The sequence below is a fragment of the Carex rostrata genome, chromosome 14 (genome assembly GCF_964058835.1).
Source record: "Carex rostrata chromosome 14, lpCarRost1.2, whole genome shotgun sequence".
Taxonomy (NCBI): domain Eukaryota; kingdom Viridiplantae; phylum Streptophyta; class Magnoliopsida; order Poales; family Cyperaceae; genus Carex; species Carex rostrata.
This window is the reverse complement of record NC_135931.1, coordinates 3,538,728-3,560,931: the sequence shown is the minus strand read 5'-3', so window position 1 is coordinate 3,560,931 and position 22,204 is coordinate 3,538,728. Positions and strand designations below refer to the sequence as shown.

The window sequence follows — 22,204 nt, the reverse complement described above, 5'->3', positions numbered from 1 at the left end:
ATGTGAAAGAAATGAAATATTCCAACATAAAATCACTAAATTTAGTTTATAATAATAACTTATTTTCATAAATGAATATGTCATACTAATTGAAAAAATTACATCAATAATTAGTAAGAAAAATATATGATAAATAAATAGAATAAGAATTAATCAATTTTAAAGTAAGTAAGAAGGAAAAACATATATAAAAAATATTGAATGTATGTCTAAGTACAAACAAAATTGCAATACATGATTTATGAAACTTATTATCACACACTATCACATAAAATTAAAAAAAGTCAATGTGCAAAAAATATTTACTGAAATAAATTGAAATAAACGGGAATAAATTAACGATTAAACAGTAAAATGGCCGATTAATTGGAAAAATCCGCAAAAAATTATCTGTTAAGTGTATTCGTAATAGATTAAACGGCCGTTAAGGCCGTTTTTTCTAACACTGATCCAAAGTGGAGCGCACACATCCTGAGAGATGAATTTGAAAAGGACAGTACCAAAGTGGAGCGCATACAATCTCGAGTGACGGATTCGAATTGGACAGTTCCGATATAAAACCAAAAGATTGGATTGCTTTAGGGGCCGGATCTGGACTCGGGTGACTCCGCATCGTCTGCATTAATTTAAAAGTACATTTTTTGAGTTAATACATATCGGCCGTCCGATTATAAACGCAGTTCATCTAACTTCCATTTAAAACATATGTCTTTAATATTAGTACGGATTTAATACACAGTTTATAAAAAAAAATGTGGAATCAAAGTTCCGCTACGCACCTGTAAAAAATAAATAAAAAATCTGTAGAACACCTGAAAAAAATTTATGTACACAAGCCTACACTTTTTTTCTAAAAAGAAAAAATTCTATACTACACCTGGAAATAAAAAAATAAAAAAGGAGATGTACCGAATTTTGTTTTGATTTGTTTTGGCGTGAAAGGAGAGTTCCGGACCAATTTTACCGTTTTGTAACATTTCATTTTAAATTATATACAAAATTATACATAAATAATTTTTAAAAAAAAATAGAAATCAATTAACCTCATATTGTCTTCTTACATCCGCTTTTGTAATGTGTTCACGTTTATAGTTCAATATAAAAACTTTTTAGTGTTCAATCCACTGCATTCACTTCACTCTACTGTATTCTGTACTTAGTTTTTTGAAGTACCATCTTTAGCCATTTGAATGTATGAATAGATGTAGATTTGTCAGACATCTTAAATTAGGAATATTTTCGTCAAAGATTTAGAAAAAAAATGGGACGGGATAAGAATTCATTTTGTTTTTTCTACAAGCTCGGGAGGTAGCAATCTTCTTGGTAATCCTAATTTAAGGGCTCGGAGTCGTTTGGCAATAAAGAATTAAGAGCTTAAAGGACGCTAAGAGACCGATGTTCGGTTGTCTTAATCTTTAAGTAAAAGCTAAAGAAGAGATATGCATGGGTGCCTTAAAGTCCAGACAAAGGATTAAGATCCGGGTAAAAGAAAATTAAAGGAGGTGTTTCAATCCACACTAAGGAACCGATATTCAGTAGAATTAAACAGTTAAGGAAGCTAAAGAAAGCAGATTAAGTCTTAATCCTTTGTTGCCGAACAGCCGGAAAAAAATAAAGACCCATTTAAGTTTCCGAGACGGTGAGTGATGTAAAAGTTGAGCCAAACAGTACTCTGTACGCAGTAACAACTAACAACTACCGTGCATTCATGACGGATTTTAAGCTCAGATCAATGTTTTGTTATCGAGGCGGCCTTACCACCTGAATTCGCATCCCTTGAGTCTTGAGATATCTCAAACTTTTGAGGTATACCTTGATCTGTAGAGGAAATAAATCTGCTGTGATTCTTTTGAGAATCAGCTTTTCCAAATCCACCCCTCTATTTTTTTTAATGCACAAATCTCAAAACAAATGAATGGATAGATTTGAAAAGGCAGGTCCTGTGATTCTCAAGAATCACAGCAGATTTGTTTCCGATCTGTAGAACATCCGGGCCGTTCATATTCTCTCTGTACAGTGGGCCAACTTTGGCAAATTTTTTATTCATAAAATTATTAAAAAATAATAGAAAAACAGAAAGAGTTACTTAAATTGTTAAATATATAAAAAGATCGAAGACAAAGATTTCAATTTAAATTTTAAATCGGAATCATACCGATTCAAAATACAATCATACCTCTGTGTGGGCCCTCCACATCTCCTTTGAAAGCTTGTTGATTACAATTTTTTATTGGAAGATGTTAACATTTCTAGCGGAACCCACATACTACACAGAGTAAAAAAATGACAATTTTGTTAGCTAAGTGGATTTGGACTCGGACCCACATACATACATGGACAAGCATAGTAAATAAAAGTTATCATTTTGGTGGGGTCCACCATAAACGGTTTATAAATAAGAGAGAAGAAATGAGGTCTGTACAGGAAATTAGAAAACTAAAAACGGAAAAATACACATTAGATCGGTAGCGTTGTTTTGTAATTAGAAATAATGACATGTATAACAATTCAAGTATTCTTTATGTTTTCTCTCTATAATTTTTTAAATAATTTCTATGAATAAAAAAATTCTTCCATTTTTGCTAGCATGGACGTCACATGTGATCCATTGCATTCATGCATGGTGATGTGATGGCCCGTAATTAGAGTTGGTAACGAGCTGGCTCGTTACGAGTTCGGTTCAACTTGAACTCATTACGAGTTGACTCGTCCGAGTCACAAGCGAGCTAACTTTAGCGGTCCGAGTTGAAATAAAAAATTCATTGCATTCTTTTTATTTTTCTCTATTATTTTTTAATAATTTCTATGATACAAAATTCTCCCATTTTGCTAGCATGGACGTTGCATGTGATCCATTGCATTCATGGTGATGTGATGGCCCGTAACTAGGGGTGGTAACAAGCTGGCTCGTTACAAGTTGGGTTCAACTTGAACTCATTACGAGTTGGCTCGTCCGAGTCACAAACGAGCTAACTTTAGAGGTTCGAGTTAAAATCAAAGCTTGAAATCATTATGAGCTAGACTGAGTTAGCTTGCGAGCTAGCTTGTTGAATTTGGTTGGATCTTGGTTTATAAAGAAAATAAATTTTACAAATTTTTTGGACCGAGCATAACCCACTTGTTTTCACAAATATTGCAAATTTTACAAATAAATTTTAAAAGGAATTATTAAGTTTAAATGTACAATATAAAATGTATACAAATTCATAAAAATTTACAAATTGATGCCTACTCGAACTAGCTTACGAACTGACAAACAAGTTAAATTCTAATTTGAACTCGTTAATTCTGAACCGAATTAGTGGCGAACTAACTAGGCTCCAGCTCGGTTTAATAACAAGCGAACTGTTAACAAACGAATAAGCTGCGAATTACAATCGAGCAACAAGCTTTTTTGCCAACCTATCCAGAACCTTTCGACTTTTACATTGACGGATTTAAATGAGATAAAAAATTCTCTCCTAATATTATGTATATGTAGGGCTGTCAAAAAAGCTCGCGGCTCGTGGCTCGCTCGTGGCTCGCCTCTAGCTCGCTAGCTAACAGCTCGCTCGGTAGTGGACCGAGCTGTTAACAAGCCAGCTCGGCTTAGGCTCGGGCCAAAATAAACGAGCTGAGCCAGGGGTCAGCTCGGACCGGACCAGCTCGGCTCGTTAAGCTACAGTGAATTTAGGGTTTAGTCCCGTATAATTTTAAGTCCAGTCCCATTTTTAAAGGCGCAATTATGCAAAATTGATGTATTTTCGGTTTGGGAAGAAAGAATATGGCTTTAGTTGCTTGAAGATGTGTCTGCTGGACAATTTCTTAAATTTTTTGAATGTGATTTCTTATTTTTTTATTTTTGAATTTGTATAATAACAGCCCAATAAAGCCCAATGAGCCAGCTCGTCAGCTCGCGAGCTAGCTCGGGCTGGCTTGTCACAAGCTGAGCCAGGGGTTTTGGCTCGGGTGACCTAAGTCCAGCTCGCTCGGTCCAGGCTCGGGCCAAAATAAACGAGCTGAGCTGAGGCCCAGCTCGTTTACAGCCCTTCAGTATATGTGTTAGCAGTCAACTTGAACTATTTAAACTTAATTGAACGGTCTCAGTTGAATTACAACGTTCTCCACCGCAAAAATAACAAAATGGACTCGCTAACATATGTGACCATGTGGGAGTCATTATGTTGAACTTCATTTATCTCCACAGAGAAGTTCTTGTTATAAATTTATTCAATTAGCAAAATGAAATTAGGACAACGACAGGCTCTCTTTATTTTTATGCTGGAGAAATGAAAAGCATCATGCAAAGATTCATTGGCCCACTAATAAATGAGATCAATATGAGATAATTAACAGCGGATGCACGCTATAAGTGGATGAGGTGCATATATACCTATGAAAGATGACAATTTAATTATGATTATTATAGGTGCAGTTTTGTGGACTTAGTGGATGCTTGGGATAGGGCATTCGATGGCGGACAGGTTTGAAGATGCAGATGAAGGCCTAAGAAGTTGAAGGCAAGAAACTTTTGTGATTTTTACTAATGCAGGGGCCTTTTTGCTAAAGTGTGTCATATATGGTAGTGGTAGTAGATGTTCCTATTAGTCTATATGTTTTCTTTGCAGGTTATTTTCGTTGGTATTGTCTTAATGCCGTGTTTTGTTGATCTTTATTTTGTTTGTAATATTGTTGTGGTACCAATGTTGGTACCGGTTCGCAAATACATTGTAATGTGGTTTTCGTTTTATTAATGAAAATCGGTGGGATTTTACCCACTTCTTTCAAAAAAAAAAAAGTGGATGAGGTGAAAACATAAAATATTATTTATTATTTTACCCAGGTTTGGACCCTGCTAAAATTTAGGGAAAATTTAACCCCATCTCTGATTGAAGAACCGGCCTAACCAGTCTTTTAATTACCTTGATAGCTGTAGCACCAGAAATAAGTTAGCCAGTCATAAGATGATAAGAAATTCAATATGCGTCAGGTTTGGTTAGCCATCTACCATCTACAAACACAAATTTCTTCTAACAACGGTAAGTTCCTGGACATTGTTTTAAACAGGTTGCACCAGTTGAAAAATAGTTATCAGGACTGTCAGAAGCAGTTGACAAAAAAAAATTACTGCCACAATATTAAAAAAGGAGACTCCATGCTCAGAACTTTTAAACTTACTAAAGAACACTTGACCTCATCAAAAGCTGATATATATTCTATAACCAAGTTTGAAACTTGTCAATTTATTGACGCAAAAACTTGCATAATACAGCCCCAAAATAGCTAACTCGTAACATCCATGATAGCCGTAACTAGATCACCATTTGCTGCCTTGAGTGCCTTGACAGCTTTAGCCCTAGACACAGCCGCCTGAGTCATGACGAGCTCAATGTCCTTTGGCTCGACACCAGTCTCATCAACTTCCTCATCATCCTCCTCAATTGTGGCAAGAGGCTCAGGCTGTGCAGAAATGTGGCTATGGTCACGTGCCTTGAACTGCTCAGCAGCCTGTGTTTGGAGCTGGGAACTAAGATCCTCCATCTTTGCCTCACCAAAGATTATGTAAGTTTCTGAGTTTGGGCTCTTAAACACATCTGGTTTAGAGATGGCAAATAACATCTGCCAGTGAAAGAAGAGTGTCAGGCTGAGAGTACATATGACAAAGAGTAGAAAAAGAAAACAAGCCAACCATGCCTTCAGTACATAAATCAACATGGTAAGTGCTCATAGTGCACCTGTCCCGCACTGGTACAGTAACTACTCATAATGCCATCATGCATTCATACCCGGTGCTGACCTAGTGTGTAGCTCTGTGTATGTAGCTGTGTACTAGGTTGGTAGCCTTAGTTGTAACTATTAAGCCATCCTGGCTTTACTAGTGACAATCCTAAAGCAAAATGGTACATTGCCATGGAATTAGATTGAAAACAGCAACAGCAAGCTTTTTTGCAAATCAATATTTCACTGGAACTTAACATTTGGTTGCAATGAACCTCAGACAGTAAAATAGAACGATCCAAGATAAACTAAAACAATAAAGAAATTGGAAATAGAGGCATATCGGTAACCAAGCCAATACGGGCTCTGCACAGGCTGGCTCATAACAGTACACCAGTGCAGCACTGACCTTACCAGTAGAGTATCAGCCCTTTCACACAATACTTTTATGTCATGTATAATTTACACTCAAATAATAGTGTATCAGACATACTCAAAATAAAACAAAATAAGAAAGACAAGTGCAGGTAGCTAACATTTTTGCTTTTCTTAATAGTCACCCTGTTGACACCAGTAATGGGTTTCATCCCAAGCTTCAACATCGCTTTGCGGCTTTTCTTCTCACTTCTGCTTTGTTTTGATCTTCCATTGCCATCACCTAGTTCCCCTGTAACTATAATATATTACAAAATGTTTGGGCAAGTAACTCTGGTATATGCAAGCTGAAGAGTCATGAAATTCAAAGCTTCCAGTAAAGAAATTTTGGATCAAAACTTAGGGTTTCATAGGAGATAAATAATCACTAATAGGGAAAGCAGTAGAGAGATCACATAGCACGACAATAATCCATAGAATACATCTTTTGAAGAAGATAACACCGAGAGTTTTGTGCTGTCAGAGATATAACATTCAAAACATTCTACAACGTAGCTTGATGCATCATTAAATGCACCAGTACACATGAAAGTTCATATTTTAGCAGCAAAGTTAACCTTAAATTAACCCTAGCATGCTAAAACTGATCACCAAAGACCCCAAAAAATAAAAATGACAAACATATTAAGATAACTTTGAGTTCATAGCTCTATTACTTTGAAGATCAAGGGTTCTGATAGTAGGAATAAAACGCTCAATTGTTGTGTGGTATGTATCTGTTGTTGAGCCAATTCCTGACTCATCAGTTGATACCGGTAAAGTTGTAAAGAGGTCAGAGGTGTGCTGGGTTCAGTAGCTGGGATCCATCTGTGATGTGCTCTGTGTTGTATTTTCTGGCTGAGATAAGGAGCTACAGGACCGGCATTAATTATCTTTTCTATACATACATTTGTTGAGTCTTTTGATTTTTTTGATTTTTGTAGGGAACTAGACAACATATATATGGATGCTTTGTTTAAATGGAAACAGGTTAAAGGCTTTCTTTTCAAAGAGGAAAAAAAAACTCGAGTTATTACTCCCCATGGCCCATGGGTTCTCTATTCTAACTGGTACGTGCCAGTAAAGCAACCAGTCTACAAACAAAAATCTGAAGACTAACCATCTACATCATTCTCTTCTTTGTCATCATCCTCATCCTCTTCTTCGTCATCTTCGTCATCCTCTATCACAGGTGCCTCGTTCTATAATTAAATGTAAATACCTCAATAATCACAATTTGGAAACAAATTAAAATAGATACCTTAGATTATGGTATCAATCTACAACTTCTCATCTTCAAATAATCTTTTTTTTTAAAAGAAGTGGAATAATCCACTGATTTCCATTAAAATGAAAACTCATACATTGTTCACTGGTACCAAGCCTCAAAACATAGTATTCCTAAAGGTATTGAGCAATACCTAAAATCACAACTAATAACACCATAACAACCTGATACACAAACATCTCATCTTCAAATAATCAAATTGCAGACATAGAGGACCGGAGATTGTGTTCGGACTAAGCAAGGATGAGAAGGCAAACTAATACATAAAAGATCTTCGTAACTTGGTAAATGTTACATATGTTAATATCTTCTAAGCAAAATTTACAGGTTAACATAAACTCAATATTTCTAAAAATGTTTATCAAATTTTAACAAACTAATTTATCGCTCACATTAGATTTTAACCTCCATAAGATAAAACGCAAAACCTTCAAGGAATAAGACGATCGACAAAAACTCTATCCATTCTAAATTCTAATATGCTTGAACCCTTGTTATACAAAGGGCAAAAAAATAAAAAAAATAAAAAAAATAAAAAATAAGATGAAGAATCAGAATGGACCGACATCGATCTTTTGTTGTTCGATTTGTTGAGCGAGGAGCTCCTCTTGCGTTGCGATCGTCATGGGTGTTCGATCGGATCCGATATAGATAGACCTTAGTAGGCGGAGAAGCGAAGAGAGAATGAAACCCTGGAGAAAACCTTCGATATGGAAACATATAACGCCGGCGCAACAATGCTGATACCAATTTTGTGAGATGGAATTCCCAAATTGCCCTTGGGATGTGGAATTTTTTTTAAAACAATAAGGGTGTTTGGTTGTAAAATAAGAATAAGTTAGAATATTTTTTTTTCTATTTGTTTTATTAAAATAGTTAAATTTAATATTTTGTAAGAATAAACTATTCTAATAAGAAAAAATAATTGAATGTGAATTCTAGTTATTCAACTCTATCCAAACAAAAAACAAGCTATCCTGAATAGTCTTGTTCTAAGAATAACTTATTCTTATTCCAATCAAACATACTCTAAATAAATAAAAAGATTTTATCAAATTGTTTTGGTTTTTAAAATAATTATATGATCTGAGATGTCATTTTGGTCTGAAGATTTTTTTTTTCTTCTCGTACTGAATTGTCATTTCGCTCCAAGGTATTTTCACAGGTTTTACACCAACAACTACATCAAATTTTTTTTCCCAAAATCTATGAAAATAACTCGGACCGAAATGACAATTCGGTCTCAAAAAAACCTTTACGAACCAAAATGACATCTCAGTTCTTATGTTTTTTATGAAAAACAAATAACTGAGTTAGTTTAATAAATTATTTTTACTTATTTATGGTTTCTAAAAAAAATTATGGGACGTGTTCTATTTTTCTTTTTCTTTTTTATTACTTTTTAGAAAAACTTGGAAGATATCCATCAAATCAGAAACTGAGTCCGTCTTAGTATATCAGTGCTGACATCAATTCTAAAATCTAACTAATTTTTTTTTTTTAAAAGGTCATCATCCGATCAAAGGCTATAGTGGATCTGGACTGTATGGGCCCGTTATCTATTCACCTTCGATCTCATAATCTTGCATCTGCGATGCGAGTTAAATTTTGTCTTCACTTTTTACTTTATCATTGATCTCAATGTTTATTTATTGTTCGTACTTTGTATTTGATTTAAATTTTGTCTGTGAGTTTCATGCAATGCGGGAAAATATAGAAAATGCCAAATTCCAATAATTTCTGTTTGATCGTCAGAAAAGTCGATTTTTTTTTAAATACCATGATAAAAAAAAAATAACCGAAACACCTCCATTTTGGAGGAATTTCATGTGACTCTGCGGCCCAATCAATGGGGGTCGCACAGACAATCTACAACCCAAAGTTCACACGCCTAGGTTTGATTGGAAATTTTTTACTATTTTTTAGATAGGTAGAAAATCAAATATCTGAATGATGCAGAATTTTTTAGATCAAATAATTTTCTATCTATCTAAAAAAATAGTAAATTTTTTTCAAAAAATGTAAAATTGGTCTCCAAACACATTAATATGGAGAACAAGATGAATGGTTCGGATCGACTGTTAGAATTTTAAAAACTTGTATATTGAGTCATAGCACCGTAACCCTCTATGCAACCCATAGCAACGTAGCCTTACTCTTTTGTATATTGCGAATTTGTTGAAATTGTTAACTCAGCATACGTTGTCTGATTTTTAATGAGTTTCAATTTGTTTCCTTTCATTATATATCTGATTTTGCATAGTGATCAAAATACGTTATCTCATTTCTGTGTGGTATTGTATGTAGCATAGATATAACTAACTAAATTTAAATTTCTACATGTTTGATAACATGAAACAGATGTATAAAATCAAACTTTGTTAATTAAAGGCTGAGATTGAGATATGTTTTGATGAGTGGTTGAGATTTATAGAATCAACGGCTCAGATCTTCTCGGACAAATAGAGGGTTGGGTTCTAAAAAAATATGCATGTTATTAGTAGTCCTGATTAAATGGTTAATATTATAATAACGTTAATACGGTGTTTAAAAAAATTTAAGTAATCAGTGAAATAAGTAGCTCTTAAGCTTCTACAAAATCTCACTGAAATCATTATACTTTCGACAGCTGAGTTCAAGTGTTCAACAAAAGCTCTTACATCGATAATTGCAATTAATCTCCTCATCACCTCAAGTATAATGGCATTACTTTGTTTTTTGTTTCTTTTTATTTTTATTTTGTCAACACAGTAGTGAGTAGTTGGATAACGGAAAAAAATCATTCAAACTCTAATCATATCGTGGGAGGAAAAGAAGTGCGCCACAACCTCCCACACAGAGAGCATTGTCTTTGCCACTATATTAAATGTTGGTTCTCGTGCCTTCAATTGAAGTAGCAGTGTTCCAGCATTAAGGGTATGTTTGGTTGAATTGAGAATAAATTATTCTTGAAATTTGGCTATTCGAAATAACCTATTCGGTGTTTGTTTGTTTGTTTTATTAGAATAAGTTATTTCTAAGGGTTTTGAGATTTAGCTATTCTAATAAGACAAACACTATTTTTAATTTGGCTATTATAACTATTCCTATTTAATTTACAGTCAAACATACCCTAAAACTGTTGAGGAAGAGTCAATTAGTAGCTTTGATTTAGTACGATGGTTTAGATTTAAGAAGCTATTTAAATTTATTAAATTTTAAATATATTTATATAATTCGAACACATAATAGGCAGTTAGATTCGGCTTTGGATGAGATTTTATTCAAAATCCAATTCCAAATATAATGGGTAACCCAATTAAGACAGTTAACTAGCCCATCTAGCGTTGAAAATTCCTATTACAAGCTACAACAAAACAACAATTAATGTCTAATATTTATTAAACCAAACCAAGCTGTGATCGTTTTTAGTTAACTAAATTTATGTTTTCTTTTTCTCGAATCTCGACCCCATAGTCCAGACAATTGAGTTTTAATTAGATATATTAATATGAAGATCATTTTATATATTTATATATATTTAGAACACTGTCAAATTCTATATTTGAACCTGAGAAATTTACCAACTTGTTAATAATAACAAATTGCCACCATGAGACGGTTAGCTTAATTAATAGTGTAATTTAAGAAAAAACAAGCGACAACGAACAAAAGTTGAACCTCCGCCGTACCATATTGTCATTGAATTATTTTGTGCTCCTCTTGGTTGGTAAAATTCAGGTGCGTTAATCTAGCCGATCATTTATCAGTTTCTGAAACCCCAATCTCGTTACCCAATTAATGAATCTGCAGTAATCATTAATTTTGTGAAACTTTAGAAGAACAATTAATGATCATGTCTATATGTATCTCTTGGGTCTTATCTTTGTATTTATTTTTATTTTTAGGGTATAAGACATGAGAATAAATTATGTTTGGGAGAAATAAAATGATTATCAACATTAAGTTTGAAATTGTATATATATATTCTCTACAATATGAATTAGCTGTGTATTAAATTAAATTTTCTAAAGCTTCTAAAGATCAGTTGCCCGCCGCCAAATGAATGGTTAGGTTGTATTAATAGTTCATTGTTGACTAAATTTCAAATTATATTAAGTTCCTTGAAAGACCGATCTAAATGATAAAAAAAATAGCTATCATTTTAAATTTTGGACGAGACATTTTGATATTAATTGGTTATTCAAATCGTAACGTTGTTGGCATGCATTTAATTGTGAAGGCATGCGTTTAAAGATTCATATACTTGTTCTTTGATTTTGTGCTTAAAAAGTTTGTCAACATTTTGTAACTATCTAAATGAACGTGTTTAATTAAAATCACTAAATACATACATTCCGGAATTAGATAGTTCTATCAAATTTTTAAAATCAGAATAATTATGCATTTTTTTATTTTACGGAATAAGAAAAGCAAACTCCTCTTTGTCAAAAAAGAAAAGCAAACTCTTGTATAACCTTCAAATATTTCAAAATTATATATTCTCTTCTACACAATTTCATTTATTCTTCTAATTTCAAAACGCTCTCATCTATCCAATTCATTATTATCTCTATTAAAAATCACTTCACATGTATAACATTACGATTTACCTTCTATTAAGAAAATGAAATGTAAGTAACTCGTGTACAAAAACTATTTAGTCTTCTATGACTTGGTGCGTTCTAACCTCAAAACATATGAAGATGCGCACTTTATGGTATGCTTATAAGGTTGACCAGTAGGTATAAGATACAACAATCTTAAATTCAAATAGAGAGATAGACGTAATTGCTGATCTCTTGTGATTTGAACTTCAGTTAGAAATCTATTGGAATATAGATTTGTAGATGGATGTCACGTTCTATAAATTGATAGTGGAGTAATTTTAATTGTTATTATTATGAAAGTCATATAGGAATGATGTAATTGTGAACTTGAACCTTTCTAGTCTTAATAGTTGAGACTTATCATTAATCTTTATGCGATTGCTTAGGGTTAGGATAAGATATCACCCCCTTATCAGTCCTACTCAATTAGGATGTTATAGCATAATATTAACTAACATTGGAACATGATTAGCAACTCTCAGATTGCATTTGATACCAGTATAAGGCGTGCACGATTCTGATCAAACCGTGTGCGATTCCGACTGAAGTGAAAACCAGCCGTATACGATTTACGCAGTAGCATGCGAATGGTGACAGAATCGCATGCGATTGATTAACTTTACTTGACAAGTTTACGCAGTAGCATGCGGATGATGACAAAACCCTGTGCAATTGCTAACTTAACCATAACCTAGATTACATGAGTTTGAATGATATAATGTCTGAATCCCTAGAAGTCTCATTTTCTAAACACTAATCAATTACTTACTGCATTGTTGTAACTGAACATTACAACTAAACAACCAACCAACCAACCAACCAACCAATTAATTAAACAAATAACCAAAGCAATCTAAAAGAAGCGATAACCTAGACTTGATTTGCGATTAGATCTCTCAATACACTATCCATGTAGATCGACATCTCGATCTATACTATACGAATTGATTCATGCGCTTGCGAATTAATAAGTAGAGTAAACAATTAGAATTATAAATATTATTAATTCTGATTTTGACCCATCAACCTACTCTTGATTTTTTCACTGTAAAATTCATATCAATATTTTGGAGCCTCAACGAAAAAAAAGGAGAAATGATCATAACTTCAAATGATCTAGAAAAGAGAAAATGATACGTCAGCAAAGTGTCACGTTAATATTTATATTAATTAAAAAATAAGGCAATTGGGAAGAAGGAAATGAAGAGGGAAGAATTATGAAGGCTATAATTGACAATTAGATATTTTATTAATATTAATATGATCTTTTTAGTGAAAAAAAAATCAAGAATGTATATTACTAAAATAGTTATTTCTACGTGAAGAAATAATTAATTTTCAATTTTGAATGGAAAAATATCTAATTAAACGAGTTAAAATGGACATATATATAAATTTATAAATAAAATATACCATTGTGAATTTAAATTAAATACTTAATATTATGTTTTCGAAGGTTATACATAAAATTCGCCAAAGAAAAAAAAATTCTTACTAGAGGTGAAAACGGAGCGACGGATAGTGGTAAAACTATATCCACATTTTTTTTTTATCTTTCGGATATAGATACGGAGCGGATATCAGATATATAATTAGATGGATACAGGTATAAAAATTCCAAACAACAATATTATTTTGCGATTTTTTTTGCACTATAAATGCCTCGTTTCTCTCTCCTCTCTCTCAAACTCACTAGAATTCAAAGAGAGAGAGGAAGAGAAAGAGAAAAAAGAAGGTGAATTCTGAGGCGGAAACGAGGCACTATAAATGCCTCGTTTCTCTCTCCTCTCTCTCAAACTCACTAGAATTCAAAGAGAGAGAGGATTAGACTTTAGAGGCGATTTTCAGGTAATTTTTTAAATTATTTTTTAATTATTAGAAATTGTTAGGAAGTGTTACAAACTGCTCCAGACAAATTGTTATTAATTTTATGAATTGTTTAGAATTAATACCCAATGTCTAATCCATCACTGTCATTTAAAACACTAGTTTTAACCATGTCACAGGAAGAAGAAAAAAAAAAGAGATTATTAACAAATTTTGGAATGGTAAAGCCCTCTCGAGAAGGAGAATGCAACATATGTTTTCACCCAAAAATTTCAAATAATTTCTGAGCACTGTTGATCCGTCAATTAGAGAAATGCTTGACGAAGGCTGGGCAGATAGGAACCCTCCAACTGGATGGAGACATTGTCTCTTATGTCAGGTGAAGGGAGATATGGTGGATATGTTTTTTTTTTTGTGGCATAGTTGTTCACCCCAATTGCATGGATAAGAATGCAGATCTGGTGAATGACGCTCGTCTCACTAAGTGGGAGTGTCTTTTCGTGCATACGCCGGGCTTCAGACAAGAAGAAAACAAGTCTCCCATCTCGTAAACCATAGGTTGGATTTTTATTGTATCGTTGGATTTTATGAACTCTATTGTCTTGTATAATTTTATGTTTGAATTCTACTGGTTTGTAGTATATGGATTTTATGTTATATTATTTTATAAACTCTATTGTACTGTATTATTTTATGTTTTATCTGTGTTGTAGTATTTTATGTTGAATATAGATTGTAATTGAGAGGTTTGTAACTTAGATTAGACTTTTTCAATGGAATTGCTAAGTTCTCAAACATGCAACTAATAAAAATAGTTTCTAACACACAAGTGATCAAATAAAAGTTCTCAAACATGCATCTTAAAAATAGTTCTCAACACATACAAATAAAATTCGTATAAATTTCAAATAGAAATAGTTCGCAAATCTACATCAAATTAAATAAGTTCTCAAACATCATACAAGTTAATTTCTACTACGCCTAAAATGAATTCCGAAGAACCGACCAGTTCCTATTGATGGTCTACTAAATGTACCTGATTGCTTTGCTTGCGCCTGGCTGGGTTCTGTACTGCCTTTCCTCCCTCCACGGCCTCTAGTTGACCACCTTCGCTAGGTACCAGATGGTTTTGCTTACATCCCAACTATGTCTCCTCCTGCTATGTTAGCTAGTTCTCCTATTGCTTCTGCAAACATTTGATTAAAATTTTTCATGGCATGTATGGCTTATAGCTATGCTTCGCTGCGGCCCTCGCGAGCCACTTGCCTTTGCCATAACTCTCTCATTTTCTGCTGCATTATGAGCCTCTGCAGTGCATTTGTTAGTTAGTAAGCTATTCAAAATTAGAATGAAATATAATTTTTTATGAATATTACATACCTCTTCGGTGCCTGTCAGAAGTGGAACTGCGAGGACGGTGCCCCATTCGCCTACCTTACAGTTCATCCATGGTCATTACATGACAAATGTATTTTCTCCTCCCAAACCTAACCCTAGCTCTGGCAGGAAGAATTCTAGAATTATTGGTCCTAGGCCATTCACTCATATTGCCATAAGGAACCAACATGGTAATAAACTACAAATTGGATCTTTGGAGTAATGAATCTCTTACTGGTCAATCATAAACTTTCCTTCAAAATGTAATGAAATGAGAACAAACATGGCCAATAAACTACATTGGTAAATGGTAACCATTTGTCAGTTTACTGATTTCAATTGTGACAGTTGCAGCGAAAAAATTAATTATAAAATTTAATTATAAAATTATTAAAAAAGAAAAATTTACCTGAAAATTGCCTCTGAAGTCGTCCTTTTTTCTTTTAGAAATCGCTTTCTCTTCCTCTCTCTCTTTGAATTCTGGTGATTTTGAGGAGGAGGAGAGAGACATAGAGTATTTATAGTGAAAAAAAAATTATTCCAAACCGCAATATTATTTTGCGATTTGAGTATTTAAAAAAAAGTTAGATGTTGGATATAAGTGGATATTTATATTATAAGTTAGATATTAATAAAAAGAATAATTATATGAAACCCCCCACTCCCATCCCTCCATTTTTCCCGCACTCTCTCTCTCTTCCTTAACTGCCATATATCCCCCCCACTAATTTCGTTAAAAGTTTTCTTTTATCCCCGCATTAAATTAGACTGTCATTTAATACCAATCCCCGCATTAATTATGCCTTCCTCTAATAAAAATTCTTGCATTAAATTATTCATTTAAAAACAATCTCCGCATTAATTATACTGTTATCTAATAACAATCCCCGTTAATAAATACTTATCTGTTAATTGATGTTCAAAAAAGTATTTATCATTATTTCTGAGAAGCATTTACCCTTGTAACATAGAGTATTTATCATTATGTCTGAGAGTATTTATCATTGATGTTTTACTGGAAGTTGCAAGTATGCCTGAGAAGTATTTATCCATGTAACATAAAGTATTTATCCATATAATGTAAAGTATTTACCTATGTAACATAAAATATTTATCATTATGTCTCAGAGTATTTATCATTAGGTGAGGAGATTGTTTATTTAATGGTCTCCAGTTGTGCGGGGACGATTAAAAAAAAAAGAAAATTTTGTGCGGGGACAATTAATGGATTGATTTATTCTTTCATAAATAGAGATCATTGCATAGGGTTTAATACCTGACAAATTCAAGTTAAATACTTTGATGGTTCAAGTTAAATATCCGCAGTTTTTTAAACGCTCATTAATGATTGAGCAGTCCCCCCATGTTTAATGATCCCTAGTTGTGCGGGGACGATTCAAATAAAAGGAAATTTTGTGTGGGGACAATTAATGGATTGATTTATTCTTTCATAAATAGAGATCATTGCATAGGGTTTAATACCTGACAAATTCAAGGTAAATACTTTGATGCTTCAAGTTAAATACCCGCAGTTTTTTAAACGCTCATTAATGATTGAGCGGTCCCCCCGTGTTTTTTTTACAGTATTTGCGGCGATAAATGCAGGGTGGAGGCTGCGAAAATTGTTATCAGCGTCCTAATAAAAATGTTGGGGTGCTGATACTAACACAATAACTTTTTATTTTAACACAACAATTTTAAATTTTCAAATTTTATAGACAATTTTGCCCTATATATATATTATCTTTTAAATGTTATTTTTGATCTCCCGTGATTATGCAATCTTTTATCACAAGGGCCATTTATTAGATACTATATATACTTCATTGTTAGATCTTTATTTAATTTGAAATAATAACAAAAAAGGAACAACCAACACATCAAAGGTTATACATCAATGATTTTAACTTTTGTTACATATGTATTTCGGTCCTCTTTTGTTTCAAAATATTTAGTTTGTATGAAAAATATAAAAATAAATTTTACTATATAATATATCATTTTTTGTTTAACAAATTTAACTTGCTTAGTTTATTTTATAGTAACCGCATATACAAATTCAATCTAACCACCACTTGAAAAAAAAAGTTGCAATAAAAGAATAAAATTATTAGTGCTAACCAAATATTATGCTTTAATAACATAGGAAGAATAAATTATAATTTATGTTTTTCAACTCAACAATGAAGCTTAATTTCAAAATAATGTTGAGACTTGAGAGAACTCGTAGGATGAACTATTTAATTCATTAATTTATGAATAGGTACGTAAAGGATTAATTATTCTAATATGAACACAAGTTTATTAATTTGACGTATTCTTTTATATTATCTTGAAGCATTAATATTCATATGATATTTTGATATGGTCATATATTATGTTGTCATATAATTTAATAATTGATTTTATTTGTCTCAAAAAATCAAGACGGATAATAACTTAATATTGCATAAAAAAGATTTAGATTAATTTCTATCAAAATAAAAAATCGCATTGAAATACATATTTATTTTGATGAACTAAACATGCGAGAAAATAAAGATAAACAATAATTAATGTAAGAAATTGTGAAAGTAGATAGTAAAGAAGGAGCAAATTGTATAGGGATGGTTAGCCAATTAGATAAATATATTTTTATTTATTCATATTAGTGGCTATATGTTATTTATTTTCATAACTTAAACTTACCTCTAAAATATTTTAGTTTTAAAGAATATAAAATAATAAATTAAAAAATTCATTCTTTACAAATGTAAAAAATATTTTGTTAAACAACTCTGTTAGATAATACTTTTGTATCAGTGCGAAGTGTATTTACAATTAATAGAGTTTCTAGTATTTTTTTTTTGTTGAATTATGATAATATATATGAATGTAGTCTGTACTCTTTTTTCAAAACTCAATAATGTAAAGTTTTTAAGCAATCACTTCAATAAAAGTGAGAAAAAACCAAACAAACTGCGATGCATGAAATGAAATATTTAATGATATAAATTCGACTAAAAAGTCACTAAAAAGAAAGTTTATTTTTCTCTATTCTTTTTTGCTGCAAAAAATGATTGCTTAAATTTTTGTTATTATACTTCATAAATTTGAAAAATGAAACATATCATAAAAATTTTAGAGTAATTATATTGTCCCCCCAGCTCCCGTCCCCTAAGTGTGCCCCTGTTTCTAACTAACAAAAGTAGTTAGCAATCATTGACAATAATTAAGAATCAGTTATCTTGGACTAACTGTCATTATGGACTGGCGGCGCCAGTTCATTTATTAACCTTTCTTTTTTTGAAATTTTGAAATTTCCTTTTCCTCCGAGCTTTCCTTCTCGAGGCGATTTCATTGCGCGCTCCACTGGCGATCCATCGCGCGCTCCTCTGTCGATCCGAGGTGATTTCTCAGGCGATCCATCGCGCGCTCCTCTGTCGATCCATCGCGCGCTCCTCTCTCGATCCATCGCGTGATCCTCTCTCTGGCGACATCATTCATTGATCTCTCCGACGTTGTTGTACATGACTCAGGCGGTCTTGCACATGTTTTCTCAGGAGGCTATTGGAAGCGTTTTCCATTGATATCAAATAAATCAATTAAGACGTTTTGAATTGTCAGGTAATGTTTTTGTTTTTTTTTTCCAATTTTGCTGTATTGTGCGATTTGTGTTTGATTTAGGTTATTAAATTCATTTCTGAATACTTTATGGTAATTCTATTGTTACTCTGAATACTTGTTCATTCATTGTTAATAATGATAATAGTAACAGTTTTATATGTTTACCAGTGAATTTGTTTATATGTGTATATGTCAAATGTTTTCAATTAATATTTGTTATTGTTTATATGAATACTTCATGAGGTATTTTTAATCCCATTGTAGTTTTTATGTTATATGAACATTTAACCCTTGTACAGTGTTCGTTTATTAATACTTGAATAGTTTGATATGAATACTTGTTGTTATTGTTTCTTTATATGAATATTGTACATTGCACAATTTTAAATATGTAGGTACATAGATATGAATACTTTATATTATTGTGTATGTATACTTTCAAATAATAAGTATTCTTTTATGAATACTGTACATATACATGTTACTATTCATTTATTAATACTTGAATAGTATTAATTGATCCTGACTTTGTCCAATTAACTGAGAAAGTTCCATTGCCGAGAAAAATGTGGGAGTATGAAAACAGGGATTTGGTGAGTGATACAGTGAGTAATATCTTGGACAATTGGGTGGTTCGATATTTTAAAGAAAGTATTATGGATGATGACTATCCTTTTAGGAACAATGCTGCTGACTTGTTTATGCTTCCAGATCATTTCAAAGATTTGTTGTTCTCCTGCAACGATATTGGTCCTGAGGTATGCATTTCCTTTTTAAGGTTTGTTTTGAAGGATTGTGTACTACATTTATACCAATATTTTAGATGATTTATATGAATACTTTTATAGTTTAGTTAATTAGGGTTTTTTATTATTAATAACTATTTTGGTAATACTTAGTTATGAATATTTATACAAGTACAAATGATTTAAAATTCTTTCATATGATATTCCTTTATATATATATTAATATTTTGACATGATAGATTTCAATACTTAGGTATGAAAAAAAATAGTATAGTGTCTTCATAAGAATAGTTGTTACAACAAATATGAATACATAACTTGTTATTAATATGTACGTATTTAACATTACAGGTTGTCGAGATTGCTGCATTTCTCCTTCAAAGGGACACACCTGTCAAAAATGATGAGGAATGGTTTTATTTGACTGGAAAAGCATTGGTAAATTGTTTATAATTTTTTTTAAATTTTTTACTATGATCATATGAATATTTTTGAAATCATTACGGATTGTTTCTATAATTTTTGTAGGATATTGGACCTGTAAATCCAATGATGAAGCTATTTCCTGCACAGAGGAATTTATTTTCTAAGCAATTTGAAAGGGCAAAGTGGTTGTTTGTCCCATTGTGTGCACAAAAACATTGGATTCTTGCAGCCATTGATCTGCCTAACAAAAAGATTTTTCTGTACAACTCATTGAAAGATTAGAGTTTAAATCAGTATTACTTTGGTCCACACAGAAATACAATGCATTGGGTCAAATATTTCTTGTCTTGGAGGCTAGGTACTTCATTTTTCTCGTATGAATTTTAATCTTTCTCTCTATGAATACTTCATCATTCTCATAGGATTTGTGTTTTTTTTTTTTTGTTGTTAATCAGGAGATGAAGAGTGGAATAATGTGGATTATACTTGGGTGGATTGTCCAACTCAAAAAGATTCAAATGACTGTGCAATTTTTTTGATTCGAATAATGGACTGCCTTAGCAGAAATGTGCCTTTTGATTTTGATCAGGTTTATTTTTGTTCCCTTTACCTTTTCAGATAATTATATGATTTCATTCTGTTTAATTTTTTTTTTATACTAATTACATGTTTATGTCAAAAAATTTAGGCCATGATATGCAAAGAGCGTCTACTACTAGCGTTTCGTATTCTTGTTGATGATAGGAATGATTTAAAATTTGTTCCAAATATGTGAGTTGTAAACTGTCTGTTATTTTTGTCTGATGATGGGTTAAGCTGACTTTTGTTTTGTGGTTAACTTGTAGCAAATTGTTAATTTTTGGTTAACTGGTACTAAGACTTGTGTTTTGTGTTTACTTTGTGGCAATCGTTTGGTAGAAAAAGTTCAGATGTGTAAAGCAAATTGTTTAGTTTAAAAAGATTTTTCATGTGTAATGAAATTTGATATTTTGTGGCTATATATTTCTGTTTCTTTATATGAATACTGTACATTGCACAATTTGAAATATGTAGGTACATAGATATGAATACTTTATAAGATTGTGTATGTATACTTTCAAATAATAAGTATTCTTTTATATAGTTAACACTATAGGAATACATAATTTGTTAGATATGAATACTTCTAACCTTAAAATAATATATGTGTACTTCCTCAGTTAACTTTTGAAATTCCTTGTATATTGTCTAAATATGAATAAATAACTGATTAGGGATGAATACTTCATGTTTATATGAATACCCACACATTAGGTTATCAATATTTATATTGTTGGATATGAATACTTAAAGTATATTGACAGCATATGAATATTTCATGAGATACATATGAATGCTTCATATGTACTTTCAATATATGATAATTCATTTATATTGACTATTTATTCCTATTGATGTTAACTTTTAACATATTAACTATTCATATATCATTAGGTAGAAATGAATATTTTCATACATAAATATGCATATCTATAGAAGTATTCATATCTGTACAATTATTAATATTTTCTAAATATGGATGTAGATTTTAGTAGCAGATCATATATCAGTAGGTACAAGTGAATATTATATGGATTAGATATGAATACTTAACAATTAGTATATGCATTCGCTTTCAAAAAACGTCACTTTCAAAAAAAGTTGCTTTCAAAATTAGCAATTTCCGAAAACGTCGCTTTCAAAAAACGGTTACAGATCCAGCCTGTGTTTGTCCCCAGCAGCCTGTGTTGGTCCCCAACAGTTATTGTTTATGTTTGACCAATAATATTGATAAAAAACAATACTTAATTCCATTGGTATGAATACTATACCTGTCAACACATAATATAATCATAATCAGCCCTGCTGGTTGCCAGTTGTCCAAGTCAGTTAGTGTCTCTGTCACAACTTTTTTGTCTGTTAGTAGGGGGGACGTTTAGGGGACTGATATAGGGGGACTGTTAGTCGATCCCAAAATTTTACTAGGTGTTTAGTTATGGAAATAAAAATAAATAATAAGTGACCTTTATATATTAAAGAAAGCACTATCTTAGAAAAAGATATGGTATCTAGAGAAAATTTTAGGTAAGGATAAATTTTTCCATACAAGTAAAAAAAATCTGAACTTGTTGTGTTAATAAAATAAATTTTTGTGTCAATATCATCACCCAAAATGTCGGCCTAATTCTTACTCATTCGTGTCACTGAAATTAATT

General features: G+C 31.9%; 1 protein-coding gene across 1 annotated transcript; it reads right to left on the bottom strand.

Annotated features, from left to right (window-relative positions):
* Positions 1 to 5,167: 5,167 nt before the first annotated feature.
* Positions 5,168 to 8,141, bottom strand: LOC144565334 (nascent polypeptide-associated complex subunit alpha-like protein 1). The gene is made up of 4 exons (XM_078315059.1): positions 7,966 to 8,141; positions 7,232 to 7,313; positions 6,234 to 6,364; positions 5,168 to 5,598 (listed from the first exon to the last, which is right to left on the bottom strand). The coding sequence occupies exons 1-4, from the start codon at positions 8,023 to 8,025 to the stop codon at positions 5,263 to 5,265; spliced, it is 609 nt and encodes a 202-aa protein (XP_078171185.1). The 5' UTR covers positions 8,026 to 8,141; the 3' UTR covers positions 5,168 to 5,262.
* Between the last annotated feature and the right edge of the window lie 14,063 nt (positions 8,142 to 22,204).

What these genes read in the sequence shown, in the direction of transcription:
- LOC144565334 (XM_078315059.1), bottom strand. Translation starts at nt 8,025, where the DNA reads ATGACGATCGCAACGCAAGAGGAGCTCCTCGCTCAACAAATCGAACAA. An exon ending in TCGAACAACAAAAGATCGAT is followed by an intron (nt 7,314 to 7,965) that starts GTCGGTCCATTC and finishes ATTTAATTATAG; the next exon opens with AACGAGGCACCTGTGATAGA. An exon ending in CTATTAAGAAAAGCAAAAAT is followed by an intron (nt 5,599 to 6,233) that starts GTTAGCTACCTG and finishes TTTCACTGGCAG; the next exon opens with ATGTTATTTGCCATCTCTAA.